The sequence below is a fragment of the Schistocerca gregaria genome, chromosome 2 (genome assembly GCF_023897955.1).
Source record: "Schistocerca gregaria isolate iqSchGreg1 chromosome 2, iqSchGreg1.2, whole genome shotgun sequence".
Lineage (NCBI taxonomy): Eukaryota > Metazoa > Arthropoda > Insecta > Orthoptera > Acrididae > Schistocerca > Schistocerca gregaria.
The window spans coordinates 543,695,744-543,714,708 of NC_064921.1; the positions used below are offsets into that span (position 1 = coordinate 543,695,744).

General features: G+C 39.0%; 1 protein-coding gene across 1 annotated transcript in view; it reads left to right on the plus strand.

The window, feature by feature from the left end:
- Window positions 1–18,666, plus strand: part of LOC126335871 (uncharacterized) — a 1,498,073-nt gene extending 1,479,407 nt beyond the window's left edge. Inside the window, exon 7 of the mRNA XM_049999344.1 lies at window positions 17,767–18,666. Within this exon, the coding sequence (XP_049855301.1) occupies window positions 17,767–18,276 (510 nt within the window). The 3' untranslated portion in view covers window positions 18,277–18,666. The remainder of the gene's footprint in view (window positions 1–17,766) is intronic.
- The last annotated feature ends 299 nt before the right edge of the window (window positions 18,667–18,965 follow it).

An 18,965-nucleotide genomic window follows, 5' to 3' on the forward strand; every position in this document is an offset into this window, starting at 1 on the left:
ATCTCATACTGGCGCGTAAGATAGTTAAAATGCCATCTTCGGCCTGGAACATCATTGGCTAGAGGAGAATTGTCTTCAGTGGTGAGTCCCCCTTCGACATCAACCCCGATGACCAGCTAAGGCATGTCTGGAGGTTCTACAGACAGCAGTGGAATACCAGCCCGACTGTCGCCTGGGATTTAGCTCGACAACCAGGACTGATGATCGGGGGATGCCATTCTTTTCATAGCAAGGCACATTTGGTTGTCATCTGCGGCGCCCTTTTAGCACAGTGGTACGTCGACGTTATTCTACTCCTCATTCTGTTTTTCTTCATGGCAAATCGCCTGGGCTTTCATTTCAGCAAGACAATGGCCACCCGCAAATGGCGAGTGCTTCTACAGCTGCTCTTCATGCTTGCCAAACCCTACCTTAGCCAACAAGGTCGCCACATCTCTCCACAGTTGAGAACGTTTGGAGCATTATGGGCAAGGTCCTTCAACTGGCTCGGGGTTTTGACAATCCGACACGTCAGTTGGACAGAATTTGGTTCGATATCCCTCAGGAGGACATCCAACAACTTTACCAATCAATACCAAAACGAAAAACTGCCTACTCGTTATTGAACTGCTCAACTTGTGAAGCTCTCTCGCTTAAATAGCTCATCCAATGTTTTTTGTAATTGTAATCGTTTTCTGTCTGTACATCCACATCATATCTACTAATTTCCGTCCTATTCGCTTATTTTTTTCTTAGAGTGTATTTATTTGTAAGGTTGTATGAGCAGACTAAATTAGTGCATCAAGCCCTTAGTGTGTGTACTATTATTTATTTATTTCAAAAGCTGTATATCCTATAGCGAGTGATTCATTTGGAGGTGCGACAAGTCCAAAATACAGTGCACAAATATTATTTCAAATATTACTACAATATACATGGAATATAAGAAATACAAAGTAAGTAAATGTTCAGTCAGCAAACTACAGTACAGAAGATAATGAACACAACACAATGACAACAAGGAGTACAACATGAACAAATAAGAAAGGTAAACAAATGTTTCAAAGAACTAGAGACTTCGTACAAATACAGAAACACCGGTAATAATAATAATAATAATAATAATAACAGTAACAGTAGCAACAATAGTAGTAGTAGTAGTAATAACAATAATAATAATAATAATAATAATAATAACAAATAGATTCTACTGAAAAACGTTAGAGTATATTGCATTAAATAACTGTATGGACTATAGTCAAATGTGTGCTGGCTCAGATTTTATCCCACTGAACCCTCTCAAATTTCAGCAACAATATATTACTGCAGATCGTCCAGAGCTGGTGATTTACGAACAATTGATGCAAATTATTCCTGTCGATTTACATATCCACTACATTACACTGCCTGATCAAAAATAGCAGCAAACTTGCATTGTCAGACATAAAGCTATAATAGTGACCTGTTATGGCCCTACTCCCAAAGCACTGTTGGAAACTAAAGCTAGCGGCTTTCACTCACCAAAGATGGTGGTGGTGGTGGTTAGTGTTTAACGCCCCCTCGACAACGAGGTCATTAGAGACGGAACGCAAGCTCGGGTTAGGGAAGGATTGGGAAGGAAATCGGCCGTGCCCTACCAAAGATGGAACTTTCCTGTAGAGCATATCTATGTCACAGCCTTCCACGGTGCTACTGTCTGCCATAAAATATATGAGCATCATGTCAAGCCCCAGTAAATTCTAAAAACCTATACTAAACCCGTGTTGCAACGTGTGCATCCATATAGAACGGCCAACAGGAAATGTAAAACGTAACGCCGCTAGTTCGGATATGTTGGTGGCTGCTTCCAAATGGTTCAAATTGTTCTGAGCACTATAGAACTTAACATCTGAGGTCATCAGTCCCCTAGAACTTGGAACTACTTAAACCTAACTAACCTAAGGACATCACACACATCCTTTCCAGCGGCAGGATCCGAACCTGCGACCGTACTGAATTGCCTAGAACCTCTCGGCCACAACGGCCGGCTGCTGCTTCCACTCAAGGAACTTTAAAGTAATGCTAAAGAGCATATGAATAAAGAGAATGGCTCATTGGCGTTGGCGAAGCACTTCAGGAGCGAGCGGCATTCGTAGTGTAACATCACAGACAGCATGTGGCTATTGCACTTTGTAGACAAAGGGTGGTTGTTGTCAAATTTAGAGAAAGTGGAGAGTTTCTGCTCTTTAAGAAAGAACAGAAGTATTCAGACGGTTTTTCTGGCCCCAATTTAGCGATGTCCTTCTTGCGAGGCTCCTGTGTCGCTTTGATAGAGTGAAACTACAGTGCAAAACTAGATAATGCTATTCTAACACTCACAAGATACGCAAACAGATTAGAAAACTTGAAATTTATGTCCTGATATTCAACACAGACATTAATTAAACTGCTGCCGCTAGCTTCAAATTAGTAGCGAGAAATAAAAAAATTAAACAACATGATCTAAACAAAATTGTTAAGGCTTTCGTGGCGGCCACTTGTTGACAAACTGCCTATTGGCTTCGGTCTCGGGTTCTTCGGCCGACGTTCAACACCTGGAAAGTGTTCTGAGGAGCAATGGGTACTCCACAAGCTATATTAGAAGTGTAACAGAGACAAACACTCGGCTAAGTAAGGAATCAGAAAAAGAAATGTCGGGTACGGCCTTTCTGCCATACATTCCCAGAGTGACGGACAGAATCGGCCGTATATTTCGCAAACACGGCGTAAACACAATTTTCAAACCGACAAGGAAGATCAAAGAGTGTCTTAGATCGGCAAAGGAGAAAAGGGACCCACTTGCAATGTCGGGAATATACCGTATACCATGCACATGCGGAAAAGTTTATGTCGGAATGACTGGACTATCATTCAACACCAGGATCAAAGAACATAAGCAACATTGCAGGTTGGGGCAGGTGGAGAAATCGGCCGTGGCAGAGCACGCACTGAGTGAGACCGACCACGTAATAAATTTCGCCGACACGGAAGTTCTGTATGTAGAGAAGCACTATCACACGCGTTTGTTCAGAGAAGCTGTAGAAATACAAAAACACGCGAACAATTTCAACAATAAAGAGGAAAGCCTTAAGGTAAACGGATCCAGGCTTCCCGTACTGTAGCGAACGACCGTCGCAGGTAGCAAAACCAGTTTACCACTAGCGATGGAGGGTGAAGCTTTGACAATGCCAGCCACAAGTGCTGGCGAAACGTCAGTAAAATCATTAGGTGAACGTCGGCCGAAGAACCTGAGACAGAAGCCAATATTTGGGCGACGTCTGCTGACTACTGCTTACGCCAAAGACGAGCACTATATTACAAAGTCGGACTTCGTGACCCTAAAAATATTACTAAACACTACGCAACACAGACAGGTGGCAAGAAAACACGTAAATTAAGTTCTGTGTACAAACAGGGTATAGCTTCTACTGACAGTGTTCGCTGTCTTGTACAGGCTTGCTAACAACTCCAAACAGCATACAACAAGCTCCATTCTTCATAAATATTGTCTTTATAAAGCATAATTTTTTAAAATCGTTTAGCTGCAGGAATATGAGCTTGGAGATGCTGAATTTTAGAAACAATAGTATTAGGTGGATTTTGGAAACTTCACCTGACCGTTTGGACTTTTGTTACGAAACATACTATGCCACATTGCCTATAAGTTAAGAACTCAAATTTCATAAAAAGTTTGTTAGAGACATTTTTGAACTCTGTCCATTTATGTTATACTTCTACAAACTTTGGGGTTATTATCAGCCTATCATTAATTCTTCTTCTTGTTGTATAGGGTATCTCCTGACCACGCTCTTTCAACAGCACAGTATTTTTCTCTTTCGTGGTTTTAACTTAGCCCATTATTCCCACATTCACTTCTTGTGCTGTTCCTTCCTCACTTCAGCCAAGCTTTTTGTTTTGTGGGGGATGGGGGGAAAGGGGCAAGGTGCTGTTGAAATCTCTGTTTGAGTGGAATGTGTTTATGGCTATCCTCCCATGTTATTACCACTTCTTGCAGGTCTTTTTGTATCTCTGTGAATCACATTTCTCTGTTTTTCTTGTTGAGAAAGTAATGGAAGATCCGACTGCTAAACCTTACAGGACTCATACAAGCAACTGGTCCATAGAAAATAATTCTCTTCCTGCAAATGGTGTCTGTGATCTTTCCTACCTGTATATAGAGTTCATGATTGTCCCGTCTCCTGAATTCATCATTTTCATTGATTGGAAATAGGATTTTCCTCAAGATTTGTAATTCTCATAGTCACAATTTCTCAGTGAGAGCTTTTCTATCCATAGCAAGGCATTCTGAACTGTTGAGGGTACAGTTTGAGTTATTATATCTGTGAATTACGTAAAATAACTTCAAAGATAAATAGCTTCTTTGCCTTCTGTGCTTAGTAGTGTTCTGTTATTTTTTCAATTTAATAAAACCAACTAATAATAGTCTCTAACATTTTGTGAGTGTTATTTAAGGGTGAGAGACTGAAAATTCATCGTGAAGCATATAGGACCTCAGGTCGTATTAATGTGTAGTATCATTGTACCTTAGCGTTAACTGATACTGATTTGTTCTTGTAGACGCTTTTGGTTATCAGCAGTTGATGTGCTGTTTCCATTTTCCTGATCCATCAAGCAAAAGTTTCTTTCTCAAACGTGTTTGACTCCGTCCGCCCTCCTTGATATTAAACTTCTCTGTCCATCTGATTTCCCCTTCTTGTAGTGCTGGTACTCTGGGAACTGACTTCAGTTTTTTCGAAAGGTATGTGGAGCTCCCCACCTTGGCTGCTTGTGTCTTCAGTTCATTGATTTGTTCTGCATCTGTGTCTAGTAACTCAGAAAACATTTTTAGGTCACCTGCAGAGGTCAGGCAGTCAACTGTTAAATTCATGTTTCTACAGCCAACTCCAAATCCATTTTCAACATCTTTGTCACTCATATCTTTACGCAGCTCTCGAATCACTTTCTCGTGTACAAAGTTAAAAAGTAGAGGTGGGTAGTGGCCACATTCTTGGCTGACTACTGACTTGATTTCAAAAGCATCTAAAATCTCTCCTTGTAAACTTAACTTTGGTGGTAATCTCGCTAAGATCCTTTCCTTTGGTCTGTTATCCAAGCCAGTTTCTTTCAGGATTTCCAGAAGAATCATAAGCCGTTTTTAAATTATTGTCACTATGAATTTCTTACTTCTACGTTTCATATAAGAGATAACACATTTCATGCGATCTGTTTGGCACATGAACATCCTTTCCTGAATCCCCCTTGGTATTCTTCCAGCTGTAAGTCCAGCTGTTTTTTTGTATCTGAAGTTCATAATATACACCCAGCGGTCATAAGCCTTGCAGACTACGTGCTGCTTCAACAAACTGCCTCCATTCCTCTCTGTTTCATGCTGGGTTCCTTCAGGGCTACCAGGTCCTTCACCAGATTGTCCATCCAATGCTGCCTCGGTAGTCCTATGGGGCACCTGGTGTTCACCCGTATTTCTGCTGACATATGGAATAAATGGTCTGCACACTGGACACTTTTGCTCTTCTGCTTCTGTAGTATTGTTGGCTGTTGCATCAAGAGGTAGAGCTCCTCATTCTCCTCTTTCGCCATTCTTCCATATCTAAAATCAGTCCCCCATATCTTCCTAATTACTCTTCTTTCTAATATAAATAGTTCTTCCTTTTCTCGCTTAGTCTTGTTCCAACTTTCTGAACTGTACATGACTGCTGGGCATGTCAGTGTATTATATATTTTCATCTTAGTAGTCACTGATATTGCTTCTGAGCTGAGCATCTCCCTGAGAAAATACATGCATTTCATTCCCACAACTTTGCTTTCCTTGATGTCCATTTCTATATTGTTGCTGCTGGTAAACCAAGACCTCAAGTATTTAATGTGGTGAGCTATCTTGAACTTCACGCCATTTATCTCAAGAAATTCTTACTACTCTGGTCTTCTTCCTAACTGCACGACCTCCATTTTGTCTTGTCTCACCTTTAGCCCAACCTTTTGCTCTAAGAGTCCCTTTTCTGGTACATTTCTTTCAATTCATGGTTATACTGGTTTAGCAGTACTATATCATCACCATATGCCAAACAATTGAAATTACCATCCATCTGTAAACCAGCCCATTCCTGATGCCTACATTTTCATATTACTTTCTCTAAGGCGAATTGAACAGCATCCCTTTGTCTGATACCTGCCTCACTGACGTGACGCCGGCCGGTGTGGCTGTACGGTTCTAGGCGCTTCAGTCTGGAACCGCGTGACCGCTACGGTCGCAGGTTCGAATCCTGCCTCGGGCATGGATGTGTGTGATGTCCTTAGGTTAGTTAGGTTTAAGTAGTTCTAGGTTCTAGGGGACTGATGACCACAGATGTTAAGTCCCATAGTGCTCAGAGCCATTTGAACCATTTTTGAACTGACGTGACTTATCAGAAATTCGCTGTTGCGCTTAAGCCATCATTACGAGTTTTCACCATTCTCACTCACTTCTCAAGGATTCTGAAGTCAAGAATTGCATTGTATAGGATATTCCTGTGGATGCTGTCACATGCCATGTGCACGTTGAAAATCGACGAAGAGACTGAAGTTCTTTCAAAAGAAGTCAGTAGGTTATTAACAGAAGAGAACAGCCACGATGATTGTTTGTATCCACTCTGTGACCTTTCTTATGAAGTGGATGAATCAATGCGGAAGGCTGTCCACATGATCATGGAAGTTTCTGTATCGCAGATGTTGCAGATTATCGCAGTTAATCATTAATCTTGGTTGTTGCATCCTTACGCATTCTGGCAATTATTGAATGTTCCTTTTGTATCTCGTTATTGTCTAGTGAATGTTTAATTTGTTCTCTTGTAAGAGATGATGAATCGTGCTGGGCAAATGTGTGTTGTTTTCGAACGTGAAAACTGATTTTGAAGCCCCACAACTGAGAAGGAAGTCGAAAAAAAATTGCCTGGATACGAAAGTTATAAAATGATATTATAGACTCGTCTTCAGAAACTAGCACATGTACATGAGTATGTTCTGCATGATTAGCATATGAACCATGTCAGCCAGCAGCTTCAAGGTCAACATCAATAGCACAGCGCAGCACCACCTACTGGTAAAATGCACCTGTGGCTCTCATTATCACTATAAACCAAAGGTAATGGAACAGCGTGACTTGAGCACTCATTCTGCATGCCTTGCACATATATGTGTAACTGTACTGTCAAGTCAGTGATTTTGAAAGAGGGCACATGATTGGTATGAGTAAATGTGATGCATCCATCCAGGAAATTGCTGCTTATATGGGATGAAGTGTTTTGGTAGTGCAATGGATGTGTGCATAATGGTTCAAGGAAGGTCACTGAACATGATGAGATGAACCAAGTTGTACCACCCAGGCCACCCCACAAGGAGATTGATACATCATCCAAATGGCATTGCAGAACACATCTGTGTCCTCCTTGGCTCTGGTGCAATGATGGAACAGTGTAACACATCGTAGATGCCTTTTGCCCTGGCCTGCCAGATCACCAGCCTTGCCGCCAATTGAAAATGCTGACATAATGGGTGCAGTGCTGTGACCCTGTGCCTACTAGGCAACAGGAGACACGCTGGGCAGAGGTGACTGAAATGCTAATCATTTCCACAGAACATAGTAATTTACATGTCCTGTGAATATGAATGCCCTAACACTAGTCATTCAAGGTGTTCTGTTTTTTCTGAACATAAATGTATTAAGAAGTACTAGCTTGAAACCCTATGGAATGACATATCTGCAGTTAGAGTTACCACTTAAGACATCATGGGTCATGCAAGATGTAAGCTAATTTACAACTTACTCTGAAGTGGTATAGTTGCCAAGAGAAAATGGTTATTATACACAAATCATATTCAATTTTATTGGAAATAAAACATTAATCCCATGTCAAATCTTTTATTCATTAAAGATATGGTTTGTGGGATGGCTTGCTTTCTTGTTCTTTGTGGGGGGGAGGGAGGTGTAGATGGGTGAGGAGACCCATCAGTTTTGGGCAGCAGGTGCCCCAACTGATCTAAATCCACCACTGAGTTTGAAAGTTATTGTACAAATCCTTTGCATGGTATGTCTTAAGATGTGAAATGAGTCACTTAATGAGCTGTTAAGTGTTCACTGCATTTGATTGTAAACCCATTGTCACATATCACGTTTGTCTATATACGATGCTTGAGTGGAAAACCACAGTCAAAACTTAACATATGTGGAACCGCCTCAGTCATTGTGCTTGACGTGTAAGCTGCTGACTATACACCTTTCAACGGCTGTAGGAAGCATTGCAGACAGGTGGCTTTCAGACAGCCCTGGCGAGCATTAGCACCAGACTCATTTCCACCTCATATAGCTATTGTCTACAATTCAAGTGGCTACTACTCTGAATTTTGTCAGGAGATCACAGTAATGTGTGTAACAAAAGATGGAATTAAGTAAATGCATTTTTCTGCAGAAATCACCACAGAGAGATAAATAACAGTTTTGTTAGCAGCCAGCCACAGTGGCCTTAAGGTTCTAGGCGCTTCAGTTTGGAACCGCGTGGCCACTATGGTCGCAGGTTCGAATCCTGCCTCGGGCATGGATGTGTGTGATGTCCATAGGTTAGTTAGGTTTAAGTAGTTCTACGTTCTAGGGGACTGATGACCTCAGATGTTAAGTCCCATAGTGCTCAGAACCATTTGAATCATGTTTTTTTGTTAACAGTATCTACAATGCTATAGTTTCCCTGGGAAGGATGCAGTGGATCTTGAACAAACTGTAGCTGCTCTTTAAATACTGCAGTCTCAACATATCATAAATGGGGAGGTATTTTAGGGGAGTTTAATGGCGTTTATTGAGAAAATGAATCATTATGATTGATGAACTGACATTTGATTTCTCTGAAACGTCTATAAGCACATCTTAATGCATATATGGTTGAGCTGACCAATATTCTTCAGACCAGTTCTTACCCTTTTCAGGCACGTACAATAAACCAAAAGAAATGCATTGCAAAAATTTCAGCTGCTAAGGCACACAGATTTTTTTTTAATGTTAACGTTACTCATGTTTGCCCTATGAAGATCTGATTATAGCAGTAGTTTGTACAGCTCTCGTTTGTCTACAATTTCCTTTCTATCTCAGAATAATTTGTTTTCGGTTGCTCCCATTTGTCACACAGCCATCAGTTGCCATCCTTTACTTTTCATATTTCTTCATCATATTTAAGCTGATTTTCAAATTATCTTGTTCACCTTTGAGTTATGGTACTTCTTTTGAATTACTGTAGACACAAGGCTCTGTTTCTTCTTTTGGCACTTTTTCTGCTTCACTATCATCCCAAATCATTTCCTTATCTTCCACTTATTAATTCTCAATTTTGTTCAAGCTTCTTCGTGTTTTTAGTGCTGTCTGTTTCCAAATCCTCCCAGTTACTTCCCAGATCTTCCCAATCACTTTCCATATATGCCAAACTTTCTTCGATCTTCTCCATGGTTTCCAAGCTGGCTTATTGTCCTCACAAAGCTACTTCATCATTAAGTGATGCATTGCCCATATCTTCCTGTGAATCTTCCAGACCTATTTCAGTTATTCTTGGACATGCCAATTCTGTACTCTTCTTCTGCTTTTTTTCCCCAAATCTTAACACTTTCTTTAGATCTCCAGTCTCTAACTCAACATTTCCATTACATAGCTCCAGTCTTCCTTTATTTCTCTTCAAAAAATCGATTCCCACTACGACATCTGCATTCAAACCCTCTACTACCAATAAACATAATTCCATTTCTCTCACTTGACATTCCCCTACCTCAGCTCCCTCACTTACCAATATTTCAACACATGTTGCCAAAAATGCAAAAAATTGATAGCTACTATGACATCTGCATTCAAATCTTCTACTGCCAATAAACATAATTTCAATACTCTTCCTTGATATTCCACTACAAAGGCCTCACTTATCAGTGCTTGAACACTTGTTGCAAAAATGCAACTTTCCATGTCAGTTTTGTTATGACTAGTATCTTACATGAATTAACAACTTCACAGTTCTTAAAAGTTTCTCTTGACATCACTGTAGCCTCAATTTCTATTGCCATCCTGTCCTGCACATAACTGAAATATTGTTAAATAATTTATGTAATAAAAGTTGCAATTCTGTTGGAAGACTCCTACATAAAATTGATAAAAATAAATTACAGGGCATGGGTGCAAGAACTATTTTGTTAACACCACTCATTATGAAAGTCGGTACTTGTAAATAATCCTCATCTTTCTGTTCTTTGTAGTAGTAGTTGTTGTTGTTGTTGTTGTTGTCATTGTTGCTTGTTGTCTTGAAAATAAATGGTCCTGAAAATAAATGTTAGTAATGCAAATCAGTTGTGTTCTCAGAATAACGTAAGTAGAAATACAATTTCTTTAAATGAAACACAGTTCAAGTCTTTTACTAAGGAGTCTTCACTTTTAAATATCCAGAAAACAATTTTTCTTTATACTGTACGAATGTAACCCAAAAAGGTACAGTACATCAGAGAAGAGTTACTTTTATATTTTGACATCTCTCCAACATAATTCACAATCAACTCTTTTCTAATACTATCAGCCAGAGAAAATGTAAACTGAAGATTCAAAAGCTTTACATCAATAACTCATAGAGTGTAATACATATCAATATTTGTTCACAGATGATATTTAACTAGAATGTTTTGCATCATATATCAATTGCATTTTCTTACATTTTGAATAATTGATTAATTTTGGATAGTCTTTCATAATAAAAGAAGATAAATAAACATGACATAAAAATATTCATCCTCAAACATCACAATAAAAAAATAAATTCACATTTAGGAAATATGGATAACCAATGTTACAAAATATTATAAGAACAAAAGACGTGTTGTTTTGAACAATTGGTTAGACATATCACCATCTACTATACTTCAGAACCGCACAGGTGTGGTCTTGTAATAACTTGCAGTGTCTACTGTCATTACCATTTTGACTTTGCAAAATTTTACTCAAATCTGAACCATTTGATTCTCCTGAAACAATTTTTACTGAATATCTTCTCAATCTATGATATTTATGACAAAATTGTTCTTTCTTTTCTTTTCCATTATTTGAACCTCTGTGAATACAACATAAACTCTTCTCCTTGGATGTATCTCTTGCCTTCTTTCATCTCTATAATTTCCTTTCCCAGTACATAATCTCTCATGTTTCACATCTCTAAGTCTACTGGAACACATTTCTGCCCTCTCTTATAACTGACATTCTATTCTCATCTTTCCCTGTCTCAGTGCACCTTAAGTGTTTCCATATTTCCATTACCATTCTACTGTAAATTAATTTTATTAATCCATTTCCTATTCATATTCCTGGGCTACTTTCCTAAACTGCTATTTTTCTGTATGTGGAGCAGGTAGCTGCTCTTCTACAGTACTCCCTCATGGATCTTTTCTGGCCCATTGTTGAGGTTGATTTTTAGGATATCTATTGCCTCCCTGAAATTGATGTTCATTTCTATTCCAGTCATTCCCAAAAGTTTTCCACGGACTTCTTGATCTCAAATTTTCTTGATTCAGTGGTTGAAAATTCCTTTGCTGCTGCTAAAACCATTTTTCTGGTGGAAAGTGGTCCCTATTATGGTTTTGATTCATTCCACTTTGACAAATATTATCCAAATCTTTGAGAGTCAGTGCGAATAGTTACATGGTTTATCTTCTGCTCATATAGCAATCAGCTACAGATGTTGCACTAAGTTTGGATCCGTATGCAAACTAAGCCTGCTATTTGTTGGGGCTGTGACAAAAGTAAGTTCTTGTGGCAGTATTATTTGCACCTGCAACGTGTTCTGTTCTACGAATGACAACTGAAATTATCACTACTTCTCCATTATTATTTTGTTGTGTGTCCCAATTAATTTTTACAAGTTTTCCTTCACATCCATAAACTTCTTCTGCACAATGCTTTCCTGTTTAATGTTACTTATTCCTATGCACTTAACTTTTTTGTCAATTCACATGAAATCTTTACTCTGATGAAACAACTTAATAATGTTGTTTTCCACTGTGCCTTGTAGCTCAGTAATCTGTTCATCACACATTTCAAGTCTCTTATCTTGATTCTGCAGAATGCCTGTTATGTCCTCAATTGATGTTTCAGTATCATTCATCAATTTATTTTTCTCTTGGGCAACCTTGGTGTGCTTGTTACCCAATTTTTGAATTCTTCTTATTGCTTTGCCCTGTTTTGTGCAGATTCTTCCTGTTTTCACATATATTCCTTTAGTTTTCATACAGTTTCTACCTATTCCTCTCCCAGTTTCATAACTAATTGGAATAGTAAGTGGAATTGGTCATTACCAATCATGTCCATTCCGAAACTCTTATATCTGTCTGGTCAGCGGCTGGCATTACTTTCTGTGTCACTGCATCACTGTCATCATCCATTTCTTGTGGAAGCATAGGCTACTCTCCTGCTGTATCAAGTCATAAATTTACACTCTGGTATGTTTCTTGTGCAGTTGATAGAATGAGGACCTGCAGCTTTCAGCTGCCTCTATCCAGTCACTTGCTATGTGCCCCAGTCTTAACTTCTTGTCCTGAAGTTGCCTCCAAGGTCACTAGATTTCATTGTAGTCTGCCTCTCTACCCACACTGCTCCCAAGATCACATTCTCGCTTTCTGGTGTTGTATCTATGAAGAAAGGAAGAGGCGACTGCCCGCCTGCTGGCTGCCATTAAGCTTGCATCATGCTTGGCATTAATTTTGCACCATCAGGCTCCTCCATCATCCTGTCCAATTCTTGTGGAATCATTCACAAATGTGATCATAGCATGTAATATTTCACTCTCAATACACATTTCATCATTTTCATTTACTTTTCTGTTGCATGATCTTTTGTGTCTGGTTTCTGTAACTTTTAATTTGAATGTCATGATAATGAACCAAAAGTTTTTCTTTTTCATATTGCCTATTCTCCTCCAATAAAAGTTTCAAATACAGTTCTTTTATAGATGATATAATATATTTTCACTACTTCAGTTGCCATTTAACATTTCAATGCTGTTCAAATACAACACTCTGTACATGACCAGAACAAGTATCTTGTTTATGAATTCATTACACTTCACAAATGCTAAGTTTGTTAGTGATCACCACTGTGTTACTGTCCTAAATGTTTGCAGGTGCAATTTTCTCAGAATATTCCACTGTTCTGAATCATGGCATGGGGAGCCAAGTATAACATGACTGTAATTAGATAATTGTTTGTTCTTGCAAGAGGATGCAAGTATAATGTACTTGCTGTTGCTTAATCTGTCTTCTGTGACAAGCAAAACAAGTATATGAATATGACATATCTGTTCTTTGAGACATCTCCAAAAGGATAGACACCACACATTCACATAATTCATTCACCTCGATGGACTGTGAACCCACCTTCTTCATTGTAGATGCAAAATTATGTCTGACCTGCTGCAGAAACCTCCAAATACGAGCATGAAGCACATGGACAGGGACTGTGGTGCTAGGGGGGAGTGTAGGTTGGCCAAGAAGCAAGCTGAGACAGTTTGCAGAGTTTTGGTACACAATGTGTCCAGGTGGCACAGTGGTTAATGCAACTGCCTAGTAAGCAGGAGATCCTGGGTTTGAATTCCAGTCCTGCACACATTTTGACTTGTCACCACTTGTTCAGTGAAAAGTTCCAATGCAGCTGACACCAATAGTCCCTTTTGTTTCCTTTCTCTTCCCGCCACCTTCAGTTTACATATGAAGTGAAACAAACACTGTCATTATCTCACTGAATAATGGAAAACATAGCACTAAGTATAAATCATTTATACAGTGGACCATAATAATGTTGGAACTTTAAACCTAGTTTAATCTGCTTACAGTCTCATCTGAAAATTGTCAATGTTGTACACAATGCTAATTTTATACCTGTTTATATTATTTAATCTGGCTGCTTGTTATATTTAATCTGACCACGTTTCAGAACTAAGCTGAACTCCAAATGAAAATTATTTATTGTACCTACACCATAAAAACAAATGGATTTAATCAAATTAACATGAAGAGCTGTCTGGCAGAAGTCTGTGGTAACTCCAGTTGAGGAATTAGTCTGTTCTTCTGTTACCTTGTGATTTCTTGGCATTGTGGTGGGTTATATCATTCTATCTGTGCTGAAATTAGCTGTCCAAGATCTCCATTTAAAAATGTATGAAATACCTACAACAATTTCCTTTTATTATTCTCATTCAGATTTCACAGTAGTTGTGACACCAACTATAACCTGATGCCTTTTACCTGATTGTGCCATGTTTGTTCACTCAGTCAAAACAAACTGGTTCACATAATCACGTTTTGGTTCTTTCTTGTAATTTCCACACACATGGTCTGGCAATTGTCTGTTGCCACTCTCTGCAGCTCTCTGCCATCTTCTGCACATATCTGCCACCTTCAGGGTGCATATTGTACATCTTCAAAGTGACACTCCTGGTATCATCCTGACTTTATCCATAGTGCTTGCCACATCTTGCTCAGAATGTGTCATTCTGATCCAGTACTTACACTGTCTTTTTGGATTCATTTTAGCTCAATTACTATTTTATGTGGGACTTGAGTACAGGTTTGTTCTGTATCATTCTTTACATTTGCAAATTTCAATTGTTTTTCAATAAATGAAGCATAATGTAATGAGACATTAGAGTTTGTCATAAATATCAGCTCATTACTGTTGTAAAGAGGAAAAACTGAATTCAAAGCATTTTAAGAATGGGTTTTGAAAACAATTATCTCTACTGTGTGTATCTGGTAAACTTTTTCTCATTTTTCATCCAGTTATTATCTCTGAATAGTTAACTGGGTCAAGATTTATGACTTTGTATAAGAGTACTTCTACCTTCCAACTTAGACCAGATGATGTATATGCTTTATTGCTGCCATTTGATCATTATGACCAGAGAAACAATTTATTAAGTTCTCACATTTATTTTATGAAAGACAGTTACCATATTGGAATCTTCATATATGAGGGGTATTCAATAGTTAATGCAACACATTTTTTCTCAGTGTATTTTGGTTGAAAAAATGTGGAATCTGTTATGTAACATTGTAGAGTATTCCTGCTTCAACCCCTACAGTTTCACGAAGTTCCAGTAGGTGATAGTACTATACATAGGGGAGAGGGGGAATCCAAACAGAGATCAATCATTAAGTTTCTTTTAGCAGAAAACCAGGGCATCACAGATACTCATAGGAGATTGCAGAATGTCTACAGAGACCTGGAAGTGAACAAATGTATGATGAGTCATTGGGCAAGGCATCTGTCATCACCACAACAAGGCTGCACAAACCTGTTGAATCTTCCATGTACCAGCCAGCCAACACAACTGTGGCTCCTGCAATGCTGGAACATGCAGACACTCTCATTCAAGGTAACTGATGGATCACAATCAAACACCTTGCTGCCCAAGTGGACATTTCTGTTTTTAATGCTGACACACTTTTCCACCAGTTAGGGTTCTCCAGGAAGTTTGCCCACTAGGTTCCTCACCACATAATAGAAAACCATGGAGAGCAACAAAGGACCATCTGTGCAAAATTGCTTGCACATTACAGGACTGATCATGACAAATTTTTGTTGAACATTATCATAGGCAATGAAACATGGATTCATCACTTCTAACTGGAAACAAAACAGCAATCCATGGTATGGTGGCACACCACCTCTCCTCCAAAGAAAATGTTCAAAGCCACACCCTCAGCCAGTAAAGTCATGATGACATTCTCCTGGGACTCTGAAAGCGTTATTCTGTTCAATGTCCTCCCTCATACACAACAATCAACTCTGGAGTGTATTGTGCTACCCTCATGAAATTGGAGAAATGACTTCACTGTGTTCATTGCCTCCTAAAATCAGATGAATTTCTCCTTATGCATGATAACACATGGCCACACATGAGTCCGTGCACCCAAGAGGAGCTCACAAAACTTCACTGGACTGTTCTTCATCATACGCTCCACATCTCACACCTTCCGACTTCCATCTTTTCAGCTCAAGGAATGATGCATTCCACTGGAAGCAGAACATGGATGATTGGGAGGTTATTGATGCAGCAAGATGGCTCCAGTGTCAAAAAGTAGAGTGCTATCATGAGGGCATACAGCCCTCCCCCCTCCTCCTCCCCAATAAGATGCATAAGGCAGTTACACTGAACTGAGATTATGTTGAACAATAGGGTTTTGTAGGCAAGAGAGTGGGGAATAAGATTGTATATTGGAATCCCCAATAAAACCAACCTGCTTTCACAAAATGTGTTGCATTACTAATTGAATTCTCCTCATACAATAACTTCACAATTATTTCTACTAAGTCTTATTTTTACTCTCTATAATGACCTGATGAAATTTAAAACATCATCTCCTATTGGGGGCCTGTACAATGGAACAACAACTAATTTGTGCACTTACAAACACATTAAGGTAGCACAGCACTTGTTCACTGTTACGAAAAAAGGAGGTAAATTAAAGTTTTTCATGTTAGTGACAAGGTCATGAAGTATTGAGCATGAACTCTGGTTAGAGGAGAAAACTGACAGTGTCCTTTTCACATGAGCAAAGGAACTGCATCACAGTATTTGTCTTTAGCAATTTAGGGAAAGTGGAAAACTTTTATCTGATGGCTAGATGGAATTTGAAATATTGTCTCTCCAAACATGAGTCTAATGTCTCACCAATGCACCAGCTTGAAAATAGTCATTCAGTGCAGTACTCTGTTAGGTCTAAGGCCCACAGCTTTATTCCATGTTTCTTAAATATAGCCATTTCTCCTTTCTTTTCATTTCTGCAATGATGTAGTACTGCAGTTCAGTGTCCACATTAAACTTCTGGTTCCCTCTGCATCTAGCTGGGTAAGTCAATTCAGAGATCAGAGGACAACAAGCAAATATCACTTCCAATTGGAGCATGCCAAATAAAGATTTTTCATGTTCAAATCAACTTTCTTTCAGTGTGATTTTAGGCGTTCCCAGTATACAATTATCTTAAAATGTATGCAGGTCTTCAGTCAGGTGGTGTAACCAGAATGGCATGATATTTTGGCAACTTAGAAGTGCCTCCACTGCAGCAGTAACATGAGCTTGGTGGAAGCAATGCATAAACTGCAGACTGTGATTCAGAACATTCCATAATACTTCTTCCCCCAATACCTCAGCAGTTGAACCATGCCTTGGCAGCTTGGCTCATGTTCTACAGCAGGGGGAGGGGGGGGGGGGGCAGGGAGTAAATAAGGAGTGGAAGAAAAGCAGACATCAGGATCACCTGAAGATGGCAACTGCCAGAATATCACACCACTTGGATGACATCACTTTACTGAATACCTGTGATCATTTCAACAACTTTTATGTTGAAGACAACTTTACTTTTAAACTGACCCTAGTATACATCTAGGCATTTTTTTTAATTAGCTTTCTGTATATTAGGTCCCATTTAAAATATATGTAGTTTTCTAATTCAGTTCTAACATATAAAAAAGGATATGTTATATAATATATATGTTTCTTTTGCAGATCATTTGGTGTGTTTGATTTATAGTTGTTTCAGCTTTAGCAATCTCTTTAAGCAAAAGAATGCATATATTGATTATCTTAAACAATTTTTTTGTCATCAGATATGAAGCTTTGTCACAAATTAAAGCTGAAGCAAAGCATTTCATTTATTGATTATTAAAATACTTAGAGCAGTGCCTAAACCTATATTTATTATATGTGTTGACAGGTATCTATTCTCCACTTGTTGGTGGTGTCCCTGCTGCTGGGTACAGTTTTGCTGATAGTTGGACTAGTCCAGCTGAAACCAGGAGCAGATGCCTCTGACCATCGATATGCTCTGCTTGGTGCAGGAGGAGCTCTAGTGGTGATTGGGGCCATACTAACATCAGTGCGCTGTCGACTGTTACCGTGCTATGAGGCCACTTCTGCTTCACATGAGTGTATACAGAGACAACATTCACAGTTAGAGACACAGCAACAAGAACAAGAATCTCAGCTTCCAGAACAGAATGAAAATAATGAGACACCAGCTGTGGAAGACAATTCAGTTGTTGTGGAGCAACACCTCAGTATGAGTGGAGGTTCTCATGGCGCCTTCCTCTCATCTCCCTCTGAGCATGATGCACTGCTTATTCCCACTTCATCTTCTCAAAACACCGTTCATGCCGTATCTCACACTCCTTCTAATTGCAACTGTGATCCTGAAAAAGCTTGCACTACAGTTAGTAACTCTTAAGGGGTGTCATTGTTCCGTAATACTCAGAGCCTGGTCTCTACAGCTGGCATATGTGATTCTGAGATTTGGAAGTGAAAGATACAGTATGGGAAAAAAATTAAATGCTTCTCTGTGTAGCATAACCTACAGTGTTCCACTGAATCCTGACCATCAGTAAGCTAACTTCTACTTTTTCTGAGTAGAATTTAGCTCAGATACAGCAGCACTTTACAAACAAACTTTAAAAATATTTTTAGGGATTGAAATTGTAAAAGGCTGTCCACAATCATTGCAGATTGTCTCACTGTCCATACTTCATGTGAATACCAGTACTGATTATTTATCAGTATTAGCACTAGCAGTAACTTTCATTAATGGATAATTTCATATTATAATGCTACACCAGAGTTTGACAAGAAGTATCTACATTACTTAAGCAGACTGGGAGTTATGAATCCCGTAACTCTGCAAAAGAACAATGGCATATCTTAGTTTTCATGTATGCCAGTTGCAAAGAACCATAATGACAGTGCCTTCTAGCACATCTTCTTCACAGCAGGCACCATGACACATCCTTGAAAATGCATACAGAGAGATAAAAGTATGCTCTAAGAAGTATCCCACTGTATCAAAAATTGTGGTTATGTACACTGCTATGCATTTTCATTTCTTTTCATCTTTCTCTGTCTTTTACTGTCTCTCTGTATCTC